Raw genomic sequence first — 26,234 nt, 5'->3', positions numbered from 1 at the left:
GAAAGAAAAACTGACGTTTGCAAGCAGACACAGGGAGGGTTTATAAGAACATACTCAATTTAAAACATTGAAAGCAATTTCTTTTCTCAGGAAAGGGTAATTAAAATAGATGTGGTATTTGACTTGGGCTATTAGGGCGAACAACCATAATTTGGTTTCTTAAAGGGGAAGGATAGAGACATAGACTTCTGTTGATGACTAAAAGGGTTACGAGTTCCATTGCTGTGATGTGATGTATTTATTTTACATCTGGCCACTTTTGTGAGCTCTTATAATTCTAATAATTTTATAGTTGCTTATTTTGGGGTTTCTAGTTAGACAGTCATTGCATAGAAAAATGTTGATACTGACATTTGTCTTCCCCCTAAAAATACCTGCAGTTCTGATTTATGTTCTTAGTGTATTATTCAGTTTAGATACCAGTCGTGGATGCTGATGTCACCTTGTTCCTTCTTTTATTGGGAATATGCAGGATGTTATCTATGCTGATTTACAGAGAAATGAGGAAAATACGACAAGTGGGTTTTTCCCAGTTAAATTATTCAGTTTAAAAAATTGTTATTATTGAGACCATACCCTCCAACTTAAGGAAAAAAAAGTGATGATCCTATTAAATGGCTGGATTTCTTTTTTTGTGAAGGCACGCATTTGGCAATATAAAACATTGGCAAAACTATCCCTGTATCCCCTGCCCCTTCCCCCCCCACACACATTTTAAACATCTGAAGTTCAGTGAGAGTCTAGAAACCGCTGCATAAGTCATTGTGTCACCATGACAACAGCAAAGTTCTTCAGGGTCTTCAATATGGTTTTTTTTTTTTTTTTTTTTAAGCAATTGTGTCGACTTAACTCTCAGCTTAACTCCTTAGAAGCAGAGGAGTGCTTTGGTCTTTTCCTTTTTTATGGCAGCCTTGTGAATACCCTCATGCTATCCCACCATTTTGTGGGAGTCCTTCACATGCACCCCAAGTAGGTCCTGCCTTGCAGTTCAATGATGAGACAAGCCCTGCAAGGTCAGAAGGCCAGTCTTGGAGCATCTTCTGTTTAAAGAAATGTGAAAGTCACAATAGACCCCAGGAGTTTTAAAGACAGTGAAGTGAGGCGTCAGACTCCCCCACCTTTGGGGGTTCCATCGCCTCTACCATGAACTTTCCCCCAAACAGCCTGTCAAGTCTTATCCATGTCTATAATTTTCTCTTTTGAAGCATAATTCCTCATTAGGTTCTTCTCTTTTAAGAAGAACTAAAAAACCCAGTTCTCTTGGGTCCTTATAACACATTCTTACTCCTGCAGGAAGGAAGGCTTCTGTTTGCCAGCCGGCACGATGAGGGCAGCAGTAGTCCTCTGGCCATCTGGTGAATCCCGCCGGAGCTTTGCAGCCCCACTTAATGCAGCCCTGACTTTCTGTTTCTAAACTACCACCTATTTAGATGCACTTTCCTGAAGGAATTGCTATTTTGTCTTCTTCTAGATGACTACAAGTGATGATCATGACAGCCATCATCTGATTTTTGTTACACCTTTTCCTGAAAGAATTGCTGTTTTGTTTTATAGACAGTGTAATCACTTGCATGCTTTCTATCCTGCATTGAGGGCAGTTGCTTGTAAGAACTGGTATCCGCGATGGCAATATTCCTGGTGGCTCTTGGTCTGGAACCAAAGCTGAAGGAGGTGGTGGACATTTTAGAAACTGAACTCAGATAGGTGGTGAGAGGGGAGGCTGAGAACTGTTCCTTAACTACAGCCGTGCACAGTAGTCATTTTTGCACAGTATTTTGCTTTAAAAAATGTGTGTGTTATAAAAGAAAGTAGAACTGGTCTCTAGAAACCCTTGCGCTGGGGAAGGCAGCTGTGACTCTGAGAGAAGATCTAGGGCCCAGGGCTGGGCCCTGAACATCCTAAGGGACTGTTTTCTCAGCCTGGCTGAAGCAGCCCAGTAGCATCTCAGGAAGCCCAGGTAGAATGTAACCTCGGATTCTCAAGAACCTCTAGGAGACTGGGCTGTCCTACAGGCACATTTCCATTCTTACAGGAGTTCAGTTTGATGTAGATTGAGTTGAAAACCTGGGAAAGGGCTAATGTACTCCAGAGACTGCTCCACAATTCAGTTGGAGGCAGCAAGAAATACAATATCAATCTGTTGTGAGATTTTTACACAACCTGATCTCTGACAAAATAGCATCAGGTTAGTAAATAATACAGTCACTTGGGGATTCTGTATAATCTGCTTGAAAATGAGATAATCAGATCACAGCTTTTGAAAGCTTTCAGATTCAATTTGGTTGGGCTGGTTGCCAAAATCATATCTATGTCTTCCTGTTTAGCTTAACTTCTTTCCCCGTTAAGCAGATATGAATATGATGTAAAATTAGTTGCTTCTCAGAACGTTTAAGTACGTGGATGAGTAATTATTAAATTTCTTGGGAGTCCATTCTTCTGTGGCCTGTTAAGTGTCCCTCAGTTGAATAAAGACCAAAATCAAGGCAATACATAACAGAAGCTGATTTTCTTCTTTGTCTTTTTTTTAAAAAACCAATTTAGGAATGCAATAGTAGAAAAAGAATAGAATTACGAAAAATCTTTACCACATTACAGAGTGTGTACATAAACTCCTCCACACATTCATTGATCATTAATTTATCAAGTGGCAGCTCCTGGCCTAGCTCTGAGGTAGGCTATCCCAACCCTCAAGGCGCAGCTCACAGTGGGCTGGGTGAAAAAGGACACTCGAAATTCTGTAATCACTGTTGTGATCAGAGTCTGGAGGTTCCCTGGGGAGGGCGGTGAGGCCCTGAGGAAAGGAGGGCTCTGTGCAGTGGTGTGCCAGGCATGGAGTGAGGTGGGGCAAGGACAGTATGTTATCAGTATTTAAACCACTGTTGTTTAGAATTTTCAGCGCATGGTGATCATTAAAAGCAGGTTGACTTTTAATGAATATTATATTTTTAAAAAATTCTTTACAGAGAGTGCCGCCCTGATTGCCTACACCCAGGACCCGTTGCTCTCAGTGCCCCCTGCTGGGTACACCAGGACCCTATGGGCGTCACCCTGCAGATGCACAACCTCTATGGTGGGGCGGTTCATAAGAAGATTGGGAAACGGTGGGGAGGGGGGGGATTATCTCCTTATTTTATTTTTCACACCTTTTTTTTTTTAAAAAAAAAATCACATCCTTCTTGGCAGTTCCAGGTTCTCGTCAGCCAACAGTGAGATAAGGAAGGCAGACATAATTGCATGTCTTGAGTAAGCAAAATATGTGAAGGAATGTTCTGTCCCCCGCCCTCCCTGCCTCTGTGTGTGATAGTGGCTGTGTACCATCTTGAGTTGGTTTTTCAACTTTTTCAAATTTAAAAAGCAGAAAATTTTCAGGGGATGAATTTTCCTTTCAAATATCAAACAAAATGTTTATGTACTTAAAATATTTCAAGTATATAATGGGCAGGTGTTTCTGTCTCCCTCTTTGTTACTAGATCTCTGTCATACCTATGAAAGGGCTCGGCTACTGGGTAGCAAACGCAAAAGAAGGGTCCTCGAGTGTGACTGACTCCCTCTCACGGATGCTCCCCAAGTGGGAGGCCCCTGAGCGGAAGTGGAAGGTGCAGGTGCGGCAGGACAGCTGTTAAACAGCCTGAGGGTGCTGGGCGCTTCACAGCTAGCATCCCGCCTAACCCCAAAACACAGCCCTGTCAGAGATGGGCACCCCCTTTTCTGGTGCGGAACCTGAGGCTCAGGCAGATGAAGTAACTTGCCAGTATCACACAGCTGCCAAGTGCGCGAGCTGGAGTTTGAACCCAGCTTTGCGTGACTGCAGAGGGCACGTTCATTCCCATGGTATCCCTGCCCTCCAAAAGCACTTCTTGGTTTTCCTTGTGTGGAGCTTTGGGAGCTGTATGTTTTCTTGTAACTTACAACGTTTTATAAGATATGACATATTTTATATAATGTTTTCAGAGACTTGACAAGTTAGAGAGAATGGAGTCCTAAGTCTTAATAGTATTAACCAATTTAAATAACTAAGCCTGTAGCTCCTACACATGGTTCTGTGCCTTCCCAGACACATGCGTGCATGTGCATGCCTACACACACACACACACACACACACACACACACACACACACACACTTCTGTGTAATTTAGAGAAACAGAATTTGGGTCATTCTTGTTTGTTTTGCTCACTTAGAGATGACCTCTCTCCACCGTGGTTTTGGACTGGGAAGTACCTTTCCATGCAAGCCGCCCACCTTGAGTTGGGAGTGCCCCTCAGCAGTCACCAGCTTGCGTTTAGATTTTTAATGCCAGTTCGTGAAGAGTGACATGAGTGTGCACGTGTGCTGACACTTAGAAGGTGGCCGCACACCCTCTCACCTCGCCCTCCAGGCAGTCTGTCACGTTCAGGACTCATAAGATACCGCTCACACTGCTGATTTATGCTAAAAGTATCCTAATGTTGCTGACAGCTCATGTGTGACATGAATATAATCCATATTTCTTAGAGCAGCTAATCCAAGTGGTTTATTTCCCGATACTGCTGATAGGGCTATATCTCTTGGTGTTGCAGCCATTGAGATTCTGATGGTAACATATTGTTTGTGGGTCACTGGTTTTGTCTAAAACAGTAGGTTGGAACAGAGTAGCAAAGGTTAATTAAGTTTGTCCGTCAAAGTGCGGACAGATATGGATGCCTCTGATACTTCTGGTCTTAAAATCACAGTTCCTGAATGTGTGGTTACAGGCATCTGATTTTCAGACTATTCAAAAAAAATTCTCATTTTATCTCAAAGCAGTGAAAACAGGAGTTGTCAAAAGCTGAAGATAGTGAGTAGGTCTTTTTCTTTTCGAATTTTTATTTGAGCCAAACTGACAACATATACTGGGACGCAAGATCTCAAACGTGAGTAGGTCTTTATAACAAGCAGATATCTTAACTTAAAATGAGACAGGTGGCTTTCGAGGGTCTACTTGCTTTGGATTCTGCCTTCTCTCTGCTTAATCCCTATGAGCAGAACCATGTTATTTGACGTCTCTGAGCCGTTTCTTTCTATGTTAATGATGATTACATTATGGGGACTCTATGAGCTGACAAGTCTCTATTATCTCTTAATAAATGCTCATTTCTTACTCTGAAATTCCATTAGTCCTGTAGTCAATAACCAACATTTTTCTCAGCAAAGTTATGTTAAGATTGTCACCATTACAAGCCTTATCTGCCTGTCTTAAGAGTTGTTAATGTAATGCTTTCAGAGACTTGACATGTTAGCGACACTGAGAGTCCTATGTCTTGATAGTTATTAACCAAATACTAAAAATACAATTTTTTTCATGCCCTTTCCACCAGTTGTTTTGCTGAAGTTGTGTTTCCTGTTGGCTTTGCAATAGAGGGTGCTTGCATCTCTGCCTGGTTCTGTATGATTTTACTTGGGAAGTTAGGGTTTGTGTTTTAGATTTGCAAATTAGACAAGTTTCTAACCCAGGAGCTAGCAAAGCTTGCATAGATTTGTGATAATGAGGAAAGCATTAGACTAGTCCCAGCCATCGACCGTCTCCAAACAGACCACCCTTTCTTTTGTGAACCCCCTGAAATGCATCAAAACCCTTCGAGGTTCCAGGAATAGGAACCATTTTTAACATTTGTCTTTTTCTTACTATGTGCCTATCTTTAAAGTTCTTGCTTCCTTTAACCTGATTTATATACATTATTGTCTTTCAGTGATTTTAGGCCAAGACTCACAGTAAGAAATGTTTTATGTTATGATCCTGTATGTATTTATTTATACATATGTATAAACACAAAATGAAAAGTTTATAAAACAGCTCCTACCCGTACTATATACAATGGAGTCTCATATTTCTATTCTGTTTTATTATAGTCTGTTTCATTCCATTCATTTCCATACTGTTCTTTAAAAATATATGCTGATTTGCAACTCGCTGAATTAGTTTTGAGCCCACTAAATGGTCGCAATTCTGCATTTTGGAAAATATTGTCTAGGGGAATAAACTTTGTTCTATCAGTACCACCAACACAGATGGTAAAACAATAAATTGAGCGACACAAGTTAAAAACATTAATTTGGGTTTTTTTAAAACGTGGAAATAGTCACATTTTAAATGTTTGACTTTTAATAAGGACGAACAAAATGGACCACTAATAAATACAAGTGTAATCCTGATGTCGTACGGGGTTTCCATCTCAGAGTTTATATAAGAGTCATATGAGTCCCTATTCTATGCCCTGTCCAGGATTTCTGGGAATTGGGGGGTGGGGGTAGGGGCTTACTTTATGCTCTAATAGTTTTGCTTCTGTGTTTCCAAACGACTTCCTTATTTTTCCATGTTGAATCTTATATCTTTTTTATGTTTTTAAAATCTACTCTGGTATTAATATAAGCCTGGAGTTGATCTCGTTTCCTTCCATTTTTTTTGAAAAGCCTACCCCACAAATGTGTCTTTCACTTTCGTACACTGTCACAGACTTTGGGAAACATGGAGTTTACAACCTAAAACATCTTAGATGCATCGTTTTTTGAATGAGTTGTCCTCTGTGCCACAATGCATGAGCATTCCGTTTGTCCTGTCTTCTCTCTTTCCTCCAAGCTCCTCTCTGAGGAGGGAGCATCCCCTCCATTTTTGGACAAACAGCTCTTAGGTTCTCCAGCCGCTGAGAGCTGGCCCTCAAGCTCAGCACCTTCCTGCTTGCCGCATGAAGGCATCCACCCAGGCTTTGTGGGAGTCCGTTTCAGGGGCCTGAGTCCTCACAAGGCCAGTCTCCCTGTCTCCCTTTCTCTTCCTTCCTCTAGGGAGGGGAGTGGAGGGCATTTCATTATATGAATACCTAAGAGAATGCGAGGTGGGCACAGTGGAGGACGGTAATGAAGTTGGGCGAGAAAAAACAAACGTGCCGAGACAGGGAAGAAGGGAGGGACAGCCTGTAGCTGTAGGGCTTCTCCTTGTGTCACATGACTCAGCATTTGCCCTGTTATTGTTTCAGTAGTCTCTGAAATGTGCACATAATAGCAATCAGTTTTCAGTCTATGTGACGTGTGGCATCCCAGAGGATGAATGAGGTGTGTATTTGAGGAGGTGATAGGCACTTGCCTTTCAGGTAAAGCACCTGCACAGGTAAGGTCTGTGGACTAGGATAGCTCTCAGTGTGTGGTTAGGTGAGTGTGGGAAAAGGCATCCCAGTCCAATGGGTTGAAAAGAAGAAGCTTCTATTAAAACTAAAGAAATCCTTTAAAGAGGGCAAAAGTCAGCCCCAGACTTCACTTTTAGCATCAGCAGGAGACCTGGAATTCCACAGAATGTGAAACCTTTTTATAAAAAGGCTTCTGTTCATAAAACCAAAGGTTCATCCCAAATGTGTCTTTCGCAATTTAAAAGACTGTAGACAACATACCAATGCTAAGGGAATCTTCACATTATTTGTTTAAATATTAGAGTGTGCAATTAGGAGTTTTATCTAGTATAATCACTCTTCTCAGGAAGACTATTCCCTTTCTCAGCCAATTCTAATTCTGAGCAGCTGAGCCATGCTTTATAAACAACGAGACAGCAGTTTGGACATTAGGAATCTATTTCAGCCATTACCTGGATGGAGTATTCAGTTCAGTGACCAGACTCTTCCTATCTGAAGTGTTAGCAGGCAGCCAGTGAATAGTATTTAGGAATTTTTTTTAAAAGGAAGTGGGGGTCTAACATTTTTACGTTTTGTTGGGATTTTATTGTTACTATAAAAAAAGGGTGACTGAGGTATATAAAAGGGAAACTTACAGTTCAGATTTATTGTGCAGTATGTTCTCAACAGTTTAATAAAATAAAACCCAAAGCTCTTAGGTTTTCCTTCAGGGTTAATACTAACACCATGCACATTGTCTGCCCAGCTCCCATCCATAGGTCATATTCTGGTTCAGGGACTTGGGGTGGGTAATAAGAATATAAAACATGTCTCTTGCTTGCCAGCTACCACATGTTAATAATAATGGTAGTCATAATTCACTGAGATCCTGGGTTTTTAGGTTTTACTTAGTTCGCTTGCTTAATTTAAAGGAATAAAAAAGTCTTGAGAAACAAGGCAGCACTGCATAAAGGAAAAAAAATGACATCCTTTTGGCAGAACTGAACAGTTCCTTTAATTTCTATGTGCCTTCTGTCTCTGTAGTACTTTGCTGTTGTAGCTGGAGGTGAAGGGCTGAGCACGAGGGTGGGGGTATTGAGTTAGTTTAAAGCAAGCTTCCCAACCTCGGCACTATTGAAATGTTGGGCTGGATAATTCTTTGTTGTGGGCACTGTCCTGGGCATTGTAGGATGTTTAGCAGCATCTCCAGCCTTTACTCACTACATGCCAGTGACGTCCCCCAGGCCCCAACAGTTGTGACAATCCAAAGTGTCTCCAGACTTTTATCAAATGTCCCCTGGGGGACAAATTGCCCCCAGCCAAGTACTGCTGGTTTAAAGTAAAACAAGTTTCAAAGGTTTCCTTATTTACTCATTTTGTCTGACCCGAAAGGAGCAAGAAATGATTTAGAGTTTTAAATTGCATTAGGCCACGCCTTTTTCTGGGCTTTCTGGGTGAACCACGATTTAGTTTTAACTTTTATGTTTCAGAGGTTTATACATGCCCTTAGAAATACATAGAACGATTCTTTCTTCTGTCCAAGTTGTCACATGGATGGTTATTTGTAGATTATTCTTCCAGTTGGAAGTAGCTGAAGTGATTGATAGCCTCCCTAAGTTTACATTTTAGTAACCTCAGATGGAGTCTGACCCTTTGTATCTTTTTTTTCTTTTGCTGGAAGTCTTTTATAGCTCGATGGTCTGGGGATTCATTGGAGAAATTGAATGTTTGAGTTCAAATAACTCAATTTCTATTTCCAAATAATCCTTGTTATCTGATGCGTTCTAAAAACAGAAAAGGAATTAAGGGGAAAATAAACATGCACGGATTTGATACTGTGTTTATTTTCCAGTAAGCTTCAGTAAAAAGGAAAATAACTCTGCAGTTTATCTGGATCTCTTTTCAAACAATGTACACATTGGTATTAGCAGCAGTTTGCCAGCCTGTTTGTCAGAGTTAACCTTTTGCATTTTTTAGTTAATACTGGAGGTGTTGGGATTTCATACTAGTTGGGGTGTGGGAAATATATAGGGTAACTCTAAATCACTGGTTCTCAGTCTTGGTTTCAGTTAGAATTACCCAGGGAACTTTGAAATAACCCAGGGCCCAGGCCGCATCTCCGACCAGTGAAATCAGGTGATCGAGGCGTGAAGCCCAGGCGTGAGGGCTGGGTCCTTGCTCCCCTTACTCCACTGGGAGTGAAGGCTGAGAAGCAGAGCACATTTTTATAAGTAAAGTTTTATTGGAACACTGCAACACCCATTTATTTCCTGATTTTCTAGAGATCCTGTGGCTTGCAAAGCCTAAAATATTTACTCTTTGGCTATTTACCAAAAAAGTTTGCTGACCTCTGCTCTACACTCACGATGAACATTTTAAAAATATTTTGAAAGGAGGCTTTATACAAAATTCATTGTAAAAGGGGAAAAGTCTGGCACTTTGCAGAGCCCACAGGCTCAAATCCTGTCAGTTTTCTTGTACCTTGGGAAAATTGAAAAGCATTTTCCTTGAAGAACTGACTTGAAGACATTGTCATGCCAGAAGGAGATATGACCAACTCAGCATCCATGGGGGGGGGGGGCAGGGGGGTGTCTCCATTATTTATGTTAAGACCCTTTGTACATAAAAGTTGGCATTTGTTGTCTAATTCAATGTTCATTACTTAGACTGTGTAATTGACTTGAGGGAAGGATGTAGAGGCAGAAATGGATCTTATGCAAAGTGTGTTTGAGTTCATTATTACTGCTGCAGCAGTTCTAGATGGCGGCAGACCCCTGAACAAAATCTCTTATCTCTGGGGAATCTCATGTATGAAAAGAAAAATAATGAAAAATTTTAAATGCTGTTTACATCATTTCTGCCTTCCCTCAGTTCAGGTGGAAAGTTGATAGTTGTAAACAGTTGGTCAAAAGAGTTTTTTAGAAGGTCCTCCTTTGGACCCCTAAAAGCATAAGTATGATAGAAAGGATCATATATTCTTGTCGCTTGTCACCAAAGTGAGGTTTCTGAGCCACCAGACTCAGCATCTCCTGGGAATGTGTCAGACTCTGAAGCCTCACCCCAGACTTACTGAATCAGAATCTGCTTTTTATCAGGACCCCCAGGCTATTTGTATACACATTAAGCGAGGACTGGGTGGCACTGGTCTATTGGATAACTGGGTCTGCGCAGTAAACGCCATTGATCCTTGCCTCCCTCTTTAATGATTTCCTGGCTCCTTAATGGCTCTCCCGACTTGGGCTCACTCATTAACGTAGCCAGTTGTTCCTCTTTGGCTGTTACCAAGCGTAGTTTGCTTGCTCTCTTATTCAGTGAAGATTTATGTGATGGTGGAAAATGAAAGTTGGGTGATTGAGCTGGAAGAGATACCAGCTCATATTCAGAAAGATGAACTAGAAAGTCTAAAGGGAACATGCCAGATTAACTTCACTTGAGAGGTAATAATCAAGTGGAATGGAGTCTTTTTTCCTTCTGCAAGAAGAAGTAATGCACTCATCAGAGCATACATTTGCATTGGGGAGCAGTTGGGAGGGTACAAAATGAACCTCTTGATTTTCTCAAATTAGCGCACAGAAACCAAGGACTTAGACCTTTCCTCCAAGCAATGCCGTAATGGTCAAAGTACACTTCTGCCTCTCTTACTTGAGAAATTGTCCAAAATTTGGAAGTTCATAGAAAATCTTGAGGAAGCCCGGTACCTAATTTTATTGTGCCATGCTCTGTCCATTAGTACTAGTTTCTTTATGAAGTTAAGTAACTTTCTAGAGATTTAATTGAAAAACATGATTTTGAAATTATTCCTTAATTCTTGAATGGAATTGATTTGTCCTGAACATTCCTTTAGATTGACTTTTTATCTAAATTTAATATTTTTAAAGCAGTAAAAATAATTGAAGTCCAGGTGTTCTTGCTGTGAAGATACGATCATGCGTTTCAGGCTCAGTCTGTACCAGGGTTCTGTGCAGGAAACGGAAGAATTTTAGGTGTTTGTGGAAGTGGGATCCCCTTCTAAGCCTTAGGTTCTATCTCCGTAGCTTTGAATGGGAAGTCAAGAAACTATGTGAAGTGCTCCTCACGTAAAAGCTGCCCCGTAGTCCCAAAGGCAGGGTCTGATTGCCAGAAAAAATGCATGACTGCCAAGGGTCAGCTGCTCAGTGCTACAGGGGGTACAGATGTGCTCCCTTCTGCCTTCCCTTCTGTCTTCCAAATTTCATTCCATATCCCATTAACAGAATCCAAATCACCTCCAGAACCCTGGTGACAGGAGAGTCCGGGAAACGGAGATACCAGACTTTTTGTTCCTTGTTACAGGGAAAAGCCTGGGCGGGAAGTTGGGATGGATGCTGAGTGACAACACAGCATCATGCTAATGACAACAGCTTATCCTCACACACTGTTTTCTCTATATGATGCACACTGTAAGATAACTAGGGTAAGATGCCAGCTTTACATGTGAAGAAATGTGAGGAAGTTAAATAACTTGCTGCTCATCAAACAAGCTAGTCGGTGTTGCAGCGGATTGTGTTGGTTCCTACGCCACGCTCTCCCATCGTTCCCGCCCTGTTTCTTCTCTTTAGTGCTTGTTTATCAAGCATCATATGACCAGGTGGAATTTTAGGGGTGCTTTAGCGGGGACCCCAAGATTGAAAAGGCACCTCAGGATGCACAGGTCTAGTATTTTCAGGACCAGCACACTGGAGGGCATATTCATGGTTGAGGATACTTCCAACTTAATAAGCTATCCCCTGTATTTAAAGAATTAGGCAATGCTTATAATGATTGTAAAGTGCAACTTTGGTCTCAATATTACTCGTTCTTTTTTCTTAAGCAGATGAAAACCTCGGAGAACCGCCACGCAGTGAGTTCCCAGTACAGGATGCACTCTTACTACCCGCCTCCCTCCTACCTGGGCCAGAGTGTGTCCCAGATTTTCACTTTTGAGGATGGCCCTTCTTACATGGAAGCCAAAGCGAGTGGTAGGTATCTGGTTAAATAGGCTGGATTTGGAGTGGAGAGGGGCTGAGTATCCAGCACTGGGTCGCGGGCTTTCTAAGGAGCTGTTGGAAAGTTTATTGCCGTATGACTCTTACATAAGTACCGTTTATGGTAATTTGTTATGGAATGATTTGGCTTTGGTAGGTTCTTTATATCATGTTTCTCTTTTCTGGATACCTGGAGTGACAAGAATAAGGTGAGAGACTCTCATTAGCAGCTAAAAATGTGTTCTCTGGAGGATGAGTATAAAATACAGGGGCACTTTAAATGCGGCTCAAGTCCTGATATTTTTGGTAAAGTGAATTTCTACATATCAAATACTCATTTTCCAAAACTTTTCCATTTTAAAATTGAAGGCGTATTTGTCTTTTGGGGAAAGGAATAAAATAACAATAAAACATTTTTGAATACAATAGATCTCAGAATTTATTCAGTAGCAATGCAAATAACTCTGATATAATGGCTTTAAAATAAAAATGACTGTTTAATGAACCAAAGCACTTTGAAATACACACTTGCTCACTTCGATTTTAACCTTTTCCTCAACCTTTACACTGTGATGATGGACAGGTCTTTTATGGCTGCTGTGTTTCCAGGCCCTGTTTTTAATTTCTTTATATTTAAGCAGCATCTTTTGACCTAGGAAAGTGAGAAGCACACACAATCAAGGCCGTAAATAGAAATCAGGGTGATAGTAAATGACTTGGTAGAGAAACTTACTACTGGAACTTACCCCGTACTCAATAAAAGAGGTTTGCTTTTTCGGTAGCTTGACTCTAGAGAACTTGTTTATTTGTAAAGCAAGTGCTTAGAGAATGAGAATCAGAACGATGCTTTGATTTCCAAATTCAGAACAATGAAATTGAAAAAAGCTGGGCAAGTTATGCTTTATTTACTGTACTAAAATAAAATAAGGGACTCCATTAATATGGAACTGATCAGTTTGAACTCTAGAGACTGAAGCACACGTTGTTGATTGCACTTTGACTTTTATTAATAATCATTTTTTGTCAGGAGTGGACAAGCACAACTCGGTATTATAAATATTCATACCATATAATATATCCCATATAGTCTTTCTTTTATACTGCCTTTGATTCTATATATTTATCTGGATTGTAAGCTCCTTAAAGACAGAACACATTTTATATACTTTTTTAATCTGTTTTGATGCCTTGTATTTGGTATTTATTGGTTGAGTGAATGAATGAACAAATTAATGAACAAATGAATCAGGTATTATTTTTAAGTAAGCTTTTTCTGTAAGGAAACAATCCTGAAAGGTCAGAATTCTTACTGTTTGATGGAGCCCGTGCACAATTTAGATATGAAGCAGTTAAATAAATGTTTGTTTATAGAGAAAATTAGCAGTGAAACCTACGTTCAGGAAGAAATTGCCTGAGCTGCTTTCACTAGGAATAATGTAATATTTTTAGAAGCACTGGCATTCTTGAGTCAAAGGTGTAAATTCAGAGGAAGGCAATAAGACAAAAAGATAGAGGAAATTTATTAGAGCAGAGAAGAATGCATTTGGAGAAGAGCAGTAGGCATTTGAATTTATGGCAGCAAAGGAAGAGACTCAGATGGAAAGAGGTTACAGTCCAGGAATGAAGGGACCGGCTGTACCAGTGTTCAGAGGGAAAGATTGGGCGAATAACACCTAGAATTTCTCAAAACTTTTCTGATGATACGTGTATTTGAGAGTGTGGTGTGAGGAGACTCCAGGTTTAACCTTCGGGTATCCATCTAACTCACTAATAATTAATCAGGAAGGTAAGCTTCAGCCATGACGGAGTTAGCCAGGAAGAACTGCAGTGACATTGCAGTAATGCCTTCTTTGGAATCGTCATTGCTAAAAAATGAACTGGCACTGTAAGAAAACTGACCCAAGAGCTGGGAGGTCTGCAGATGGAGCTGGGCTTCCTGTTACTCTCTAGTCCTCACTTCCTGCTAAGACTTTATGGTTCTAACTTCCTGGGGGAGGGCTATATATAGGGGCCATCTGGTGGGGGGGGAGGGATGATAAAAAGTGTTGCATGAGAGCCGCAGGCAGAGGTGTGTATTCTCATACTGCTGCGGTGGTTTTGCTTTTTCTTTACCCAAATTAACCCTCTTTTTGGCACTACCTGGAAAATTATTTTGTCCAGTCAACATCATGGAGAAAGAGAATATGAATTAATAGAAAATCCAAATCTCAGCTAATTTTTTAAAGAAATGTGGCTTTATGAATTCCAAATGTACGGTATCATGCGCTCTACGTTGCATGAAGTTTTTGTCATTGCTGGTGGGAAGAGAAAAGAGAAAGTTGTGCTTTCAGTTGTGCTTTCAGTTGTCATCTCTTGGGGCATTGGATCTTCAGTTTTATCATCAGCATTGACACCAGCGGGGTGCTCTTTGAGGACAAGTTATGTCCTTAAGTAGGGCTGAGGCTAATGACAGGGTGGTGGGTGGGGTTGGGGACATCAGTGTATTCATTTGTGAGAAGGTGGCAAAGGCAGGCTGATAACCAGTTACATTTATTATTCTGTCAAATTCGAGTCGAGGTTCTTTGGTTGCGTTAATAAGTTATGATTTGTAAATAGTGTATCAATTATAAGCGGGGACTTTAAGTAATTTGAAAAACAGTGTTTTCAGTAGATTTAATGTTTTCTTTAAAGTGTTAAGTATAAATTTGTCCATTAAATCCATTTTTCTTCAGTTTATTTAAAAATAAGCTTAACCTCTCTTTACTATCTAAAGAAATGAGTCCCAAGTTCTATGTTTTCTTATTTTGCTGAAGATCGAAACATGAAAACAGAATGTAGGGGGGAGAAGAAGTACAGGGAAAGTTTTTCTTTCGCCATGTTGCTATTAATGTTCTTCTTTTGTAAAAAGTTAGGTAGGAGCCATGCTGTCCTTTTCATATCCTGAAATGCATTGAGAGGTAGATCAGAGAGATGCTGGGCCGTCAAGTAGAGCTTTATAAACCATTGCAAGCACTTTGGCTTTTATTTCACGTGAACTGGGAAGGCACTGGAGAGTTTCCAGCAAAGGGGGCAACATGTCTGCCTTGTGGTTTTTAAAGATCGCTCTGGCTGCTGTTTAAGAATAGACTGGAGAGATGCAAAGTGGAAGCAGTGAGGCCAATTAAGAAGCGACTGCAGTAATTCTTGCAAAAGCAGACAGTGGCGTAGTCAGGGTGGGAGTGTAGTAGTGATGACACGTGGTTGAATGCCAGATGCAGTTTGAATCTAGAACCAACAAGATTTGCTGATGGATTGGGGATGTACCAGAAAGGGAGGCGTGACGATGCCTTCCTAACTTTTAATCTGACCAAGGAGAATATCGAAATTTCCATTTACTAAGGTAAAGAAGACCATGGGGAAAACAGGTTTGTGGGGATTAGGAGTTTAATTTTGTACATAATAAGTTTGAGATGCTCATCAGTCATCAAGCAAATTGTCAAGTAGGAATTGGATGTATGAAGTCTGAGGTTGAAGTAGGCCCTCCCTGCTGGAAGCAAGGACTTGACAGCTATGTTTGAAGTCAATATGATGAGATTTCCTAGAGAAGTGAGTGTAGCTGGAGAAGAATAAAAGACCAAGGGTTGAGTCCTGAGACCCTCCAGTGCTGAAAGCCCTGGTAGGTGAGGACCAGCAAAGGAGAGAGGAATAAGGAGAAGCCGAGGAGAGGGAGGAAAGCTAAAGGTCGGTGTTGCCTTGGAAGCCAAGGAAAGAAAGCACTTCAATAAGAAGAGTCCAATAAGCTGATAGGTCAAATGTGATGAAGACTGGAATTGACCGTTGGCTGCTGCAAGGTAGACGTGATCAATGACCTAGACAAGTAGCCACTTAGGTGGGAGGAGGTGCTTGGGAGAAAATCATTGGGGCAGTGAGTACAGACAGTTCTTCAAGGAGTTTTGCTATAAGGGGGGTAGTGGAATGGGGTACTAACTGGGGCAAGAGGTGAGTTCAAGGAAGGTCTTTTTCTCTTTTTTTAATGAAGGGAGATATCATAACGGGTTTGTTTGCTGATGGGAGTGATCCAACAGAAGGGAAATTACAGGTTCACGGTGTGCGGGGGGGGGCACAATTGTTAGGGACAATGGCAGTGTCCCTGAGTAAGCAAGCTGAGATGAGATCTAAGGCCGTGGTCCCCAGACTGGTGTGGGTCTGTGGCTGCTTTGTCACTGGCCTAAGAGGAGATAAGTAAAGGAATTAAGAGTAAACAAAATCTTTCAGCAGCATGACAGAGCAATTTTATGTTTGTTGAATCCAATAAAAAATTGGGTCTTGTATTTTTGGTCTTCATTTTTCTAGTAATTCATTTTTTTATTGAAGTGAGATCCACCTAATAAAATTAACTAGTAACCATTTTAAAATATAAAATTCAGTGGCATTTAGTACATTCACTATGTTTGGCAACTACCGTGTTTCCCCGAAAATAAGCTTAGCGGGACAATCAGCTCTAATGCATCTTTTGGAGCAAAAATTAATGTAAGACCTGGTTTTATTTTACTATAAGACCCGGTTTTATATAATATTATACAATACCTAATATAATGTAATATAATATAATATAATATATAATATAATATAATACCAGGTATAATATAATATAATATAATACCAGGTCATATATTAATTTTTGCTCCAAAAGACGTATTAGAGCTGATTGTCCGACTAGGTCGTATTTTCGGGGAAACACGGCATTACCTCCACCTAGTTGGCAAGGCATTTTCATCACCCCAGAAGGAAACTCCATATCCAGTAAGAAGTCACTCCCCATTTTCCCTCCCCCCAGCCCCTGGTAACCATGAATCTGCTTTTTGTCTCAATGGATGTGTCTATTCTGGATGTTTTATGTAAATGGAATCATATAATATATGGCCTTTTGTGACTGGCTTCTTTCACTGAGCATAATATTTTCAAGGTTCATGCAAGTTATATCAGGTATCAGTACTTCATTCCCTTTTATGGCCTAATAAGAGTCCGTTGTATGGATACGCCACATATTTTTATCCATTAGTTGATAGACATTTGGGTTGTTTACATTTTGGCTATGAATAAGTCTTTGTATGAATACCTGTTTTTTGTTCTTATGGGTATATACCCAGGAGTAGAATTGCTGGATCATAGGATAATTCTATGTTTAACTTTTTGAGGAACTGCCCAGCGATTTTTCACAGTGGCTACACTATTTTACATTCCATTCCCATCACAGAGTATGAGGGTTTCAGTTTCTCTTGCCAACACTTGTTATTTTCCATTTTTAACATCATGATTCTGGTAATTCATTTGTATTGTATTTTATAAAAGTATCAGACCATGGTATATTGGAAACTGGAAAAAAAAAGTGAAATAAAGCAAAGCAGGTTCCTTCACACAGGTAATTTTGGAAACACTGACCTAGTGCCCAAGTGAGGGTTGGCTTATATGTGTGAGTGTGACCGGATCATAGTGGCAGATGCGAGTTGTTCAGGAAGCAGTAGTAGAAGCATCCTGGAAATAATGCTTCCTCAACTAGGGATAAACAGGTAGACTGCACTGTGTTAACTCAGTGTTAACAGATGCACACATAGCGAGAGTTGGTGGCATTTCGTTTCTGTAAATAGGCGTCTCTCTATGTTGAATTCTTGAGTATAAGTTCTCGGAGTATATTTAGGGCTAGCCAACCCCTGCAAAAAGATTTTGACTTAAACTGGGAAAGATGAACATTCCTTGATCTTTTTATCTGTTTATTTTGCAATCTCAATTTGAAAGTTCGCAGTGGTGCATCCTCCTCCTTCTGGGTTTTTGACCTCTTCTGGCTCAGATACAGTGGCAGGCTCCCGTGCAAACTGCACCTTCCTTTTCATTCAGCTTCTGCTCTTTTCAGGAGGAAAAAACACACATTTGAGGTGCTTATTATATATCAGGAGCTATTCGTGTATTATTTGCCTAAAACACAGAGGAGTCAACCGCTCTGTGAGGTGAGGTTCACAGCATTTACATTTCACCCAAAGGTCAGGTAGCCAAGGTCGGTGGAAGGTCCTGAATGAAAGCCTCATGCTCTCCTTCTGTGATACCTGGGCAGCTTGCAGAGGCCTGTGTTTGCAAACAATGACTTTCTGAATCCATTTAGCATTAGCAGTTTTGTAGGCCAATGAATGTAGAAGTGTTTGATTTCACTGATGGCATATGCTACTCCCCTACAGTGGTCATGTCTGAGTGCAAAAGGGCTAAGTTTTCACTCTGTGGAATGGATTTGCTTACTGCTGTACATTAGAGTTGGATTTTAGCAAAATATCGTCCAGCCAAACCTCCCAGTTTTGCACGTGAGAACAGAGGTTGTGCTACCTGTTGGAGGCACCCTCTGATTTCCTCACTCACATTCAGGATGCCAGAGCTGCCAGGTGTGTGAAGAAATGTGCCGTTCTGCCACCAGTGGCTGGGTGGGGCTGAGATTCTGTGCTTAGCATCTGAATGGAGCCATGACTCACCAGCGGGGTAGCCTTGGGAATATCAGACTCTTCTCTGAGAATTCTGCTTTCCTTACCTGTTAAAAGGTGTGTGAGGAGGTGGGCCCTGTCAAACCCACACAGGTTTTGTGAGGACTGAAATCTTGTCCCTATGTAAACAATCTATAAATAAGAAAATGCAACAAAAGATGTCAGGATACTATTCTTACTTTCACCATTCCTTTCTGCCAGGATTGTGTTGATGTTTCAGGCATTTCTTCTTGTCAGGGAGAAAGATGTTCTAGAAATGTTTTAGAGTCTTGCTCAAACAAGACGGAGTGTAGGCCAAGGAGCTGCTTTTGTTGTGTATTTTCTGTTCTGAATTGTGTGGCAGACTGGTAGGGAGAAAAACACTGACCTTTTTCTGGGCCTGCTTTTTAAAGAAATTTGAATGCATTTTATGCAACATTTAGAAAATGTTGAGTTTAAACTTGACACTTTAGGCAGTGACTTACCATTTGCTAAATTCAGAGGGAAGAGCACTTGGCTGGTAAACCTGTTTTCCTCATGTAACCTTTTTATTTTCAGCTTACCTTTGAACAGAGAGGTAAGTGGGGCATTCACTGCCGCCCCCCCCCCCCCCGCCACCCCCCATGGAGGCCAATGCCTGCAGGGAATGGATCCCACCACAGGAGAGGAGATCTGGCTCAGATCCCCAGCTCTGGGTGGGATTTTAAGATGCTTGCTTAACCTTAGAGCTTCACCTTTGTCATCTGGAAAGTTGAAAAAAATAACAGCTTTACTCATTTTTAATTATGGGTCACATAAACAAATATGTAAAAGTATGGCAAAAGCTGTCTACTCCCTTATTCTTACATGAAGATCCGTCCCCATTTCTTATATTTCTCTCTATTTCAACAAGTGCCTGGCAGTGGGTTGTACACATGACAGCGATTGCGATCAGCAAGAAGGGCTTATTTTTCATCCCCAAAGGGACGCTGTTTGAAACTAACCATATGTAGATTGTGACTCTTGAAATTAGCTAGACATCACGGCCTAGGGAGTGGGGAAGATGAAGCATAATAATTTTAAGCATATAATAAACATTTAGAAATGGCAGCTTTGAAGACTTACTTTTAATATATTACACATGTGATACGTTTCCTAAGTAAAGCAAAGGAAATGACCAGAGAAGAGGGGTATATAAAGACACCAGCAGATCCCTTTATACCTAAAGAATCGGATAGGGGGGAAGCTAAAATGCTGTTTGGTGAGGACACATAGATTTCTGTCTTTTTTCCAAACTGCCTTTTTTTTCCTCCATAACCAGAGCACTGTACAAGGTAAACTGTAGGTAAGATGGAGAACTGATGTGCCCCTAACTTTGGCTTTTGACAAAGCCACCACCAGTCTAGAAATGGCTGGCACTTCCCAGGGGCTACCTGAGAGAGGTCAGACTCACTCACGTAAGGAAAGAGTTCACTCACTGCCCTGGCCCACAGCATACCCTGGATTTATAGCATGTAGAATCTTCCTTTTGGAAAAGTTGCATTCTGAAGACTTAATTTTTTACATGACCTTGATTTTCAATGTATAACAGAGCAAGAGAGGTCGAGAGCGGCTTCTTCACACGTAACTCCAGAGTGGGTGGAGTTGCGGCCGAATGCTGTGACATCCCTGAGCCTCGGTGCTGGTATTTAGAAAGAGCTGTAACCAGAATAGGAACTCAAGTCTCTGAACCAAACCATTCCCTGGGCGTTCTTCCTGCAAGTATATCCGGTGGTTTCCTCTTCCTTTCTCTTCCTTTCCTCACAAACGCTCACTTGGCTCTTACAGTGTCTGTAAGACAATGTTCTATGCACTTGATGGAGATAACTCGTTCACTTCGCATAGTAGTACTGCCCCACTTTTCAGACGAGGAGACTGAGGCGGGAGAGACAGTGCCTGTGAAGCAGGGAGGAGAAGGGGTCCTCATTTCCCTGTGGCAGCTAGAGAAACAGCATGGTGATGACTTAACTTGTCTGAGGCCTCACTGCATGACAGTCTGGCATTCTCGTGTCTGATGTATTTTCAAGGAAGTGATAGCTATGATTGGGATTGAGAATGCACTTGGAAATGTCCTGTCTGCTAGGACTGAAAATCTGGATGCAATAGTACTTGTGCTGTGATGATAAAATTTCAGAACCTGCCCCCTCAGCATATGCATCATGCAAAAATACCCCCATCTGGGGGTGTCTTTCTGTAGCATGTTGGTGTCCCAGCAAAAAAAACCAAACCAAAACAAACCCCAAAATGAAAAGCAGCTTTAAAAAAAAAAAAAAAACCACACCATCGGGCGTGGTATTTACATTGCTATTCCCAAAGCGAAATATAAACTTCAAAGCACCTTTATGACTTAATTAACATAGTAAAGTCGCTTTTAATTTTGTGGTTATATTTGAATTTTCTTTTAATAACAGGAGGGAGGTACAGTACAAGTATTAATATTTGTTGAAGGCAGACATTATAAAAATTAAATAACTAGTTATTAGCTTTGAAATTATAAGTGCAAATAGAAACACAATCAACTACTTTTTTATAGTTCTTTTTCTCCCCTGTGGTCATAGCTATTATTTTAAAATACGAAGCCTGTTGATTTTCCCCAGATAATTTTTGACACAGTATTTTACGCTCTACTTAGTCTGTCAGTGGCTTATTATGAGATTGCTTTTACATCTTTCACTTACATTTTAATAACCGAGTTCATTATCCAGGGCATCTTTGCAGGGGTTTTCCTGTGGCTAAAGATGACAGTCTACAGCAGCATACAGAGAGCGAGCTCTGGAAAGCACACTTTGAGGAGCTCTTAAGTGTCCTCACAGCCAAGTTGAACATAATGACTAGAAAACATGGCTTACCCGTGTTCTCAATGCTAATTTTATCTTGATGGGATTCAGGTGCGACTTTGAGTCCCCTACCTGCCTGCTCAGTGCAGGGACCCCAGTCTGTGGTGGGCGCATCACACATCATCAGGTTTGCTGTTTCCGCCACTCATTCAGTGACCATTTGTATTTAAAAATCCTGAAGAGGCGGTGCCCACATGAGCGGTAACTTGGATCTGGCAGTATCCACTCTGATCAGAGCATCCAACATTCATGACACATGGGATTTCTTCATTTGCATCTGACTTGGATGCGTTGGGCCTTAGCAATGTTTTCTGGGCTTGGTGTGAGTAACTCAGGAGTTTATTTTCCCTGCTCGGCTTCTCAGAGGCAAGGCCCAGGCCAAGTACAACTTGAATAACCTTCAGGAAAACTGTGCTGTCCTTCTGTCGGCTGCTGTCTTTGAAAATTGCCTCCAGAGTTAGTGAGCAGGAACAGTTAAGATTTACAAACAATGATGAAGCTTGTCATGCATCTTTCACCATTCATCATCCAGGTGCCGTGCCTGGGCGGTGAAGTGTTCTTCATAAAAACCAGCTCAGTGTGAAATACACCTCGCTGCAATGTTTACTGCTCTGAAGCTCGTCAGAGGCCCTTTATAGTAAATCCAGATTGCGATGTGACATTACAGTATATCATTGCCCAGTGCGGTGGGGTTTACACTGGGAATGAGTGCAGTGCACACCAGATGAGGTGTCCAAACTGAGTTATGTCAGAATTTGGCTGTTATATGGGGATAGCTTTTGTTTTCCGAACACTGAAAGTTAGCTTTATATGTATTTATATTTATATATAGGCATATACTTCCCATCTTGCACATATACATGGGTATACAATATATGCTGAGGTCAGGTTCCAACTGGGCTTCTGCTGTAAAGGATGGCGACCGGGTTTGATGTACTTTCCAACTGTTGTTCATCGAAATCTGCATAAATGGAATCTTTTAGGGGAACTAGAGTAGATGGTTATTTCATCACAGAAGTGGGTTTGATTTTTCTTTGTGTAAAGTGGTCATATTTACCATCCGTTTTTGCAAAAGCAAGGACCCCTCTCTTTGGGGATTATTGTGGTACACTGGAACGATCCCTTGGCGATGGGGAAAAGAGAAGAAACCCCATAGGACTGTTCCCACTGGCTGTCAAGCACCTCGCCTGTCGTGCTGAGCGCATGCACTTGGGGTGGTCTCTGAAGTCAGTTGCTTATTTATTATTCTTTTTAGTGAGTATCAAAATCCAAGTGCTGCCTCTGTTATCTTGAAAGATGCTGCTTCCACGAGATTTATGGCGGTTTAGCTTAAATCTGCAAAATAAAAGCGTACACTGAATTTATTGCATGAGCAGGTTTATTTACATTCACCCTAAAGGCGCCGATATTAAAAATGAGCTGCATAAAAAAATAATATTCAGAGATAACAGTAGGCCCTGCAGTCCGTGATCGCTTCCTAACACATATTTTAAAATTCTTTTTTCAGTGTAGCAGGATTGCTATGAGAACCATTTTGTGGTCTTTACACATCTGGTGCTACACTGAATCCAGAGACTCTTCCCCCCATTTACACCAAGTCCAGGGTAGAGGTTCCCCCCACTTTAAATGCAGAGGTGAACATAACTCTCCCATCACTGCCCTCTGCTATTTTTCTGGCTATGTTTTCTTAGTTGCAGTGTCCTCTTACTGTAGATTGATAAATGGCGCCACATCTGAGCTTCCTGAAGCAGCACAGGAAACCACTGCAGGTGTAAGGTACTGGCCTCTAGGGGTGGCACAGGGGACAGAAGCCTGTTATTGACCCTCGTACCAGGAGAGGGAGAGAGTAGCCCCCAGTCAGCTCAATGGAATCACTTCGTTAGGTTGCAAGATCATACAGGATGGCTAGTTAAAGTTAAATTTCAGATAAACCACAAAAATGATTTTAATATAAGCATGTGCCAATACTAAAAGTTATTTGTCGTTTCTGAAATTTAAATTTAATTCAACGTCCCATATTTTTATTTGCTAAATCTGGCATCCAAGACTTCATCCAAGTCTCCTCTGATGCACAGTGTTAGGGCCCTGAGGTAGAAAGCAAAAATGAGAAGTGCATAGAAGAGAGCAATACCTTCTTTCAGCATATTCGGCAGTTTTAAGAGTTGTTTCATTTGTGTTTCTACAAAAACAGTACAAGAGGCAGTGCTGCTCATGCTTGGAACAGTTTCCTGCTTTGGCTGAAACCATTCATGGGTTTCTTAGTAAAAAGTTTCTGGGTTATAATTTATCCTTGCACATAGTAACTGTATTGTTTCTTTCTCTGTTTAGGTAATTTATAGGTGTAGACATTTCTTTTTTCATATTTTACAAGGTTAGCTCCATTAATATAACAGCAAATAAAAATGAACGCACTGCCTCTCAGAATCAAAACAGAAAGTTATACTTTTTTGTGCATGGGGCTCAGTTGTCCCCTGGTAGCTTTTTCAGCCATAACAATAACTCTTGAAATGCTCGGACAGGACCAGTTCCTCTGTCTCTTTCCTGAAGCCCCCGAAGCATACAAATTGATGGCTTAGTCAATAAACAAGTAGTAAATTCATTGAGTGCCAATTATGTGTCTGTGGACTTAGCATTACGCCTAGGAGATGAACCATGGCAGGGAGCAGCAGATATTGGGGAACACGCCCTTCGCCCCTGTACACAGAAAACCTGGTGTGCAAGGGAATAGCTCTGTGCGAAGCTGTCTTGCTCGTATTCAAGACTTGGGTGAGGTCTTCATTGTCAGCCTAAGGGAGAGTTTCCTTCTCAAGTTGAGAAACCAAGGTCACAACCAAATTTCTGATTTGGGTAGATGTTTCCAAATAATCAGCCCTTTCCAGGCATGCTTCACCTTTGTTACCTATATGGTTATAGGAGTGGACTGGGCTTGATTGATTTGTTTGTTCTTAACAGTTTTATTGATACGTAATTCACATACCATAAAATCACCCTGTTAAAGCATACAGTTCAGTGGTTTTTAGTGTACTGACAAAGTTGTGCAACCATCGTCACTATCTAATTCTAGAATATTTCCCTCATCCCCAAAAGAATCCCCATATGCAGTCACTTTTAATTTCCACCTCCTTCCCAGCCCCTGGGAACTATTAGACTTTATGTCCCTATGGATTTGCCTATTCTGGACATTTCATATGAATAGAATCATATAATATGTGGCCTTTTGTATCTGGCTTCTTTCACTTAGCATAATGTTTTCAAGGTTCATTCCAGTTGTAGTGTGTAATAGTGCTTCATTTTTTTTTTATGGCCAAATAATATTCCATTATATGGAAGGGCTTGGTTTATTCTGAGTTAAAAAAAAACTCTTGCAGGGCCCAGCAAAACTATTAAACTATAAGATTCTCAAGGTGACATACATACGTTTTACCTCATGTTATTAATCTCCAGCTCTTTCCACTTAACACATGAATATCTGTAAGGAGTAGAATCTACTCTATGAAATGAGAGAAAAGTGGCAGCATGGACATTGAGCAAGCCATACTGTGTTATTAATATTCCTGCTTTATGCCAATACTAGTTACACTGCTAGGATTGCCATAATAAAATGTCACAGGCTCAGTGGCTTAAAAAAAGGAAATTTATTTTCTCACAGTTCTGGAAGTTAGAAGTCTGAGATCAAGTTACCATCAGGGTTGGTTTCTGGTGAGGCCTCTTTCCTTTCATCTGTGTGCACAGAGAGAGGGAGTGAGTGCTCTGGTCTCTCTTCCTCTTCGTATGAGAACACTAGCTCTGTCAGATGAGGGCCCTGCCTTTAATACCTCATTTATCTCCCTAAATATCCTGTCTCTGAATACAGCTCCATTGGAGGCTTGGGCTCCAACATACTAATTTTGTGGGGTGGGGGACACGGTTCAGTCCGTAAGACTACTGAAGGGCGTAATGTCTCTACCCGTCTCCTCTTGATGAGGTTCTTGGTAGTAGCAGGAGAAGGACGCTGAGATTTGGTGGGCCAGCATGGATAGGATGAATGGAGTGCCTTTGCTGGTCTACTGTCTGGCGTTTGCTGACCACTCACTCATTTCCCAAGTTCTCCGACATGCCAGGCTCGGCCTGTGTGGCAAGCCGTCATCTGTAGGTGGGGTCCCCAGAGCAGGGATGTTTTTCAGAGATGGAGACCTCCATGGTTAAGCACACCCCACTCACCCAGAGCACTTTTTCCCAGAGTTTGCTCTTCTTTCCCCTCCTGGAATTTGTTTTTCTTCTTTTTTTCCTCTCTGAATTTAGGGAAAGAATTTCCAGTTACTTGCCATCTTTGCCCTTGAAGTACATGCTCTGTGTAACCTTGATCAATTTACTCTGATATACAGCTACAAATTAGGATCTTTGCCTATTTTCCTGGCCAATATGTCAGGGATTTAGGGTCTTCCCATGTAGGGAAATGAATGACAAAGCAATGCATTGCTTCCAGATGTTACTATGAACCAATACAAAGGTTACTTCACAGTAAACTTATCATGGTTAACATTCATGACTTAGGTAATGTTCATTACAGATCAGCCAAATATGAAAAATAATTTTTTACTCTATGAAGCGGTTTGACACATACCAAATGCTAACAACAATCTTATTAGACAGTAAGAGGTTTTTTCCTCCTGACACCAACAGATTCTGACATCAACTGGGTGTCCTGTAATTCCATTCAGTTCTGACACTAACTACCAGGTAGCTCGGATCCCATAGGTTAAGAGCTCAGATTCACAGGACTGCCCCCACTTCAGACACCAGCCACAAATGGGGTGCCCAGGCCACCCACATTTTTGTCCAG

At 41.1% G+C, this 26,234-nt stretch overlaps 1 protein-coding gene across 2 annotated transcripts in view; it reads left to right on the top strand.

Moving 5' to 3' along the window:
* The window catches only part of DMRT1 (doublesex and mab-3 related transcription factor 1), a 95,263-nt gene that overhangs the window by 43,191 nt on the left and 25,838 nt on the right, over positions 1–26,234 (top strand). For both annotated transcript variants that reach the window (XM_019729724.2, XM_074331581.1), the window contains exon 4: positions 11,946–12,090. In XM_019729724.2, coding sequence (XP_019585283.1) covers positions 11,946–12,090 — 145 coding nt within the window. The remainder of the gene's footprint in view (positions 1–11,945; positions 12,091–26,234) is intronic.

The sequence above is a fragment of the Rhinolophus sinicus genome, linkage group LG04 (genome assembly GCF_036562045.2).
Source record: "Rhinolophus sinicus isolate RSC01 linkage group LG04, ASM3656204v1, whole genome shotgun sequence".
NCBI lineage: Eukaryota > Metazoa > Chordata > Mammalia > Chiroptera > Rhinolophidae > Rhinolophus > Rhinolophus sinicus.
The sequence above is the reverse complement of the archived record's forward strand: the minus strand, read 5'-3'. Positions and strand labels throughout refer to the sequence as shown.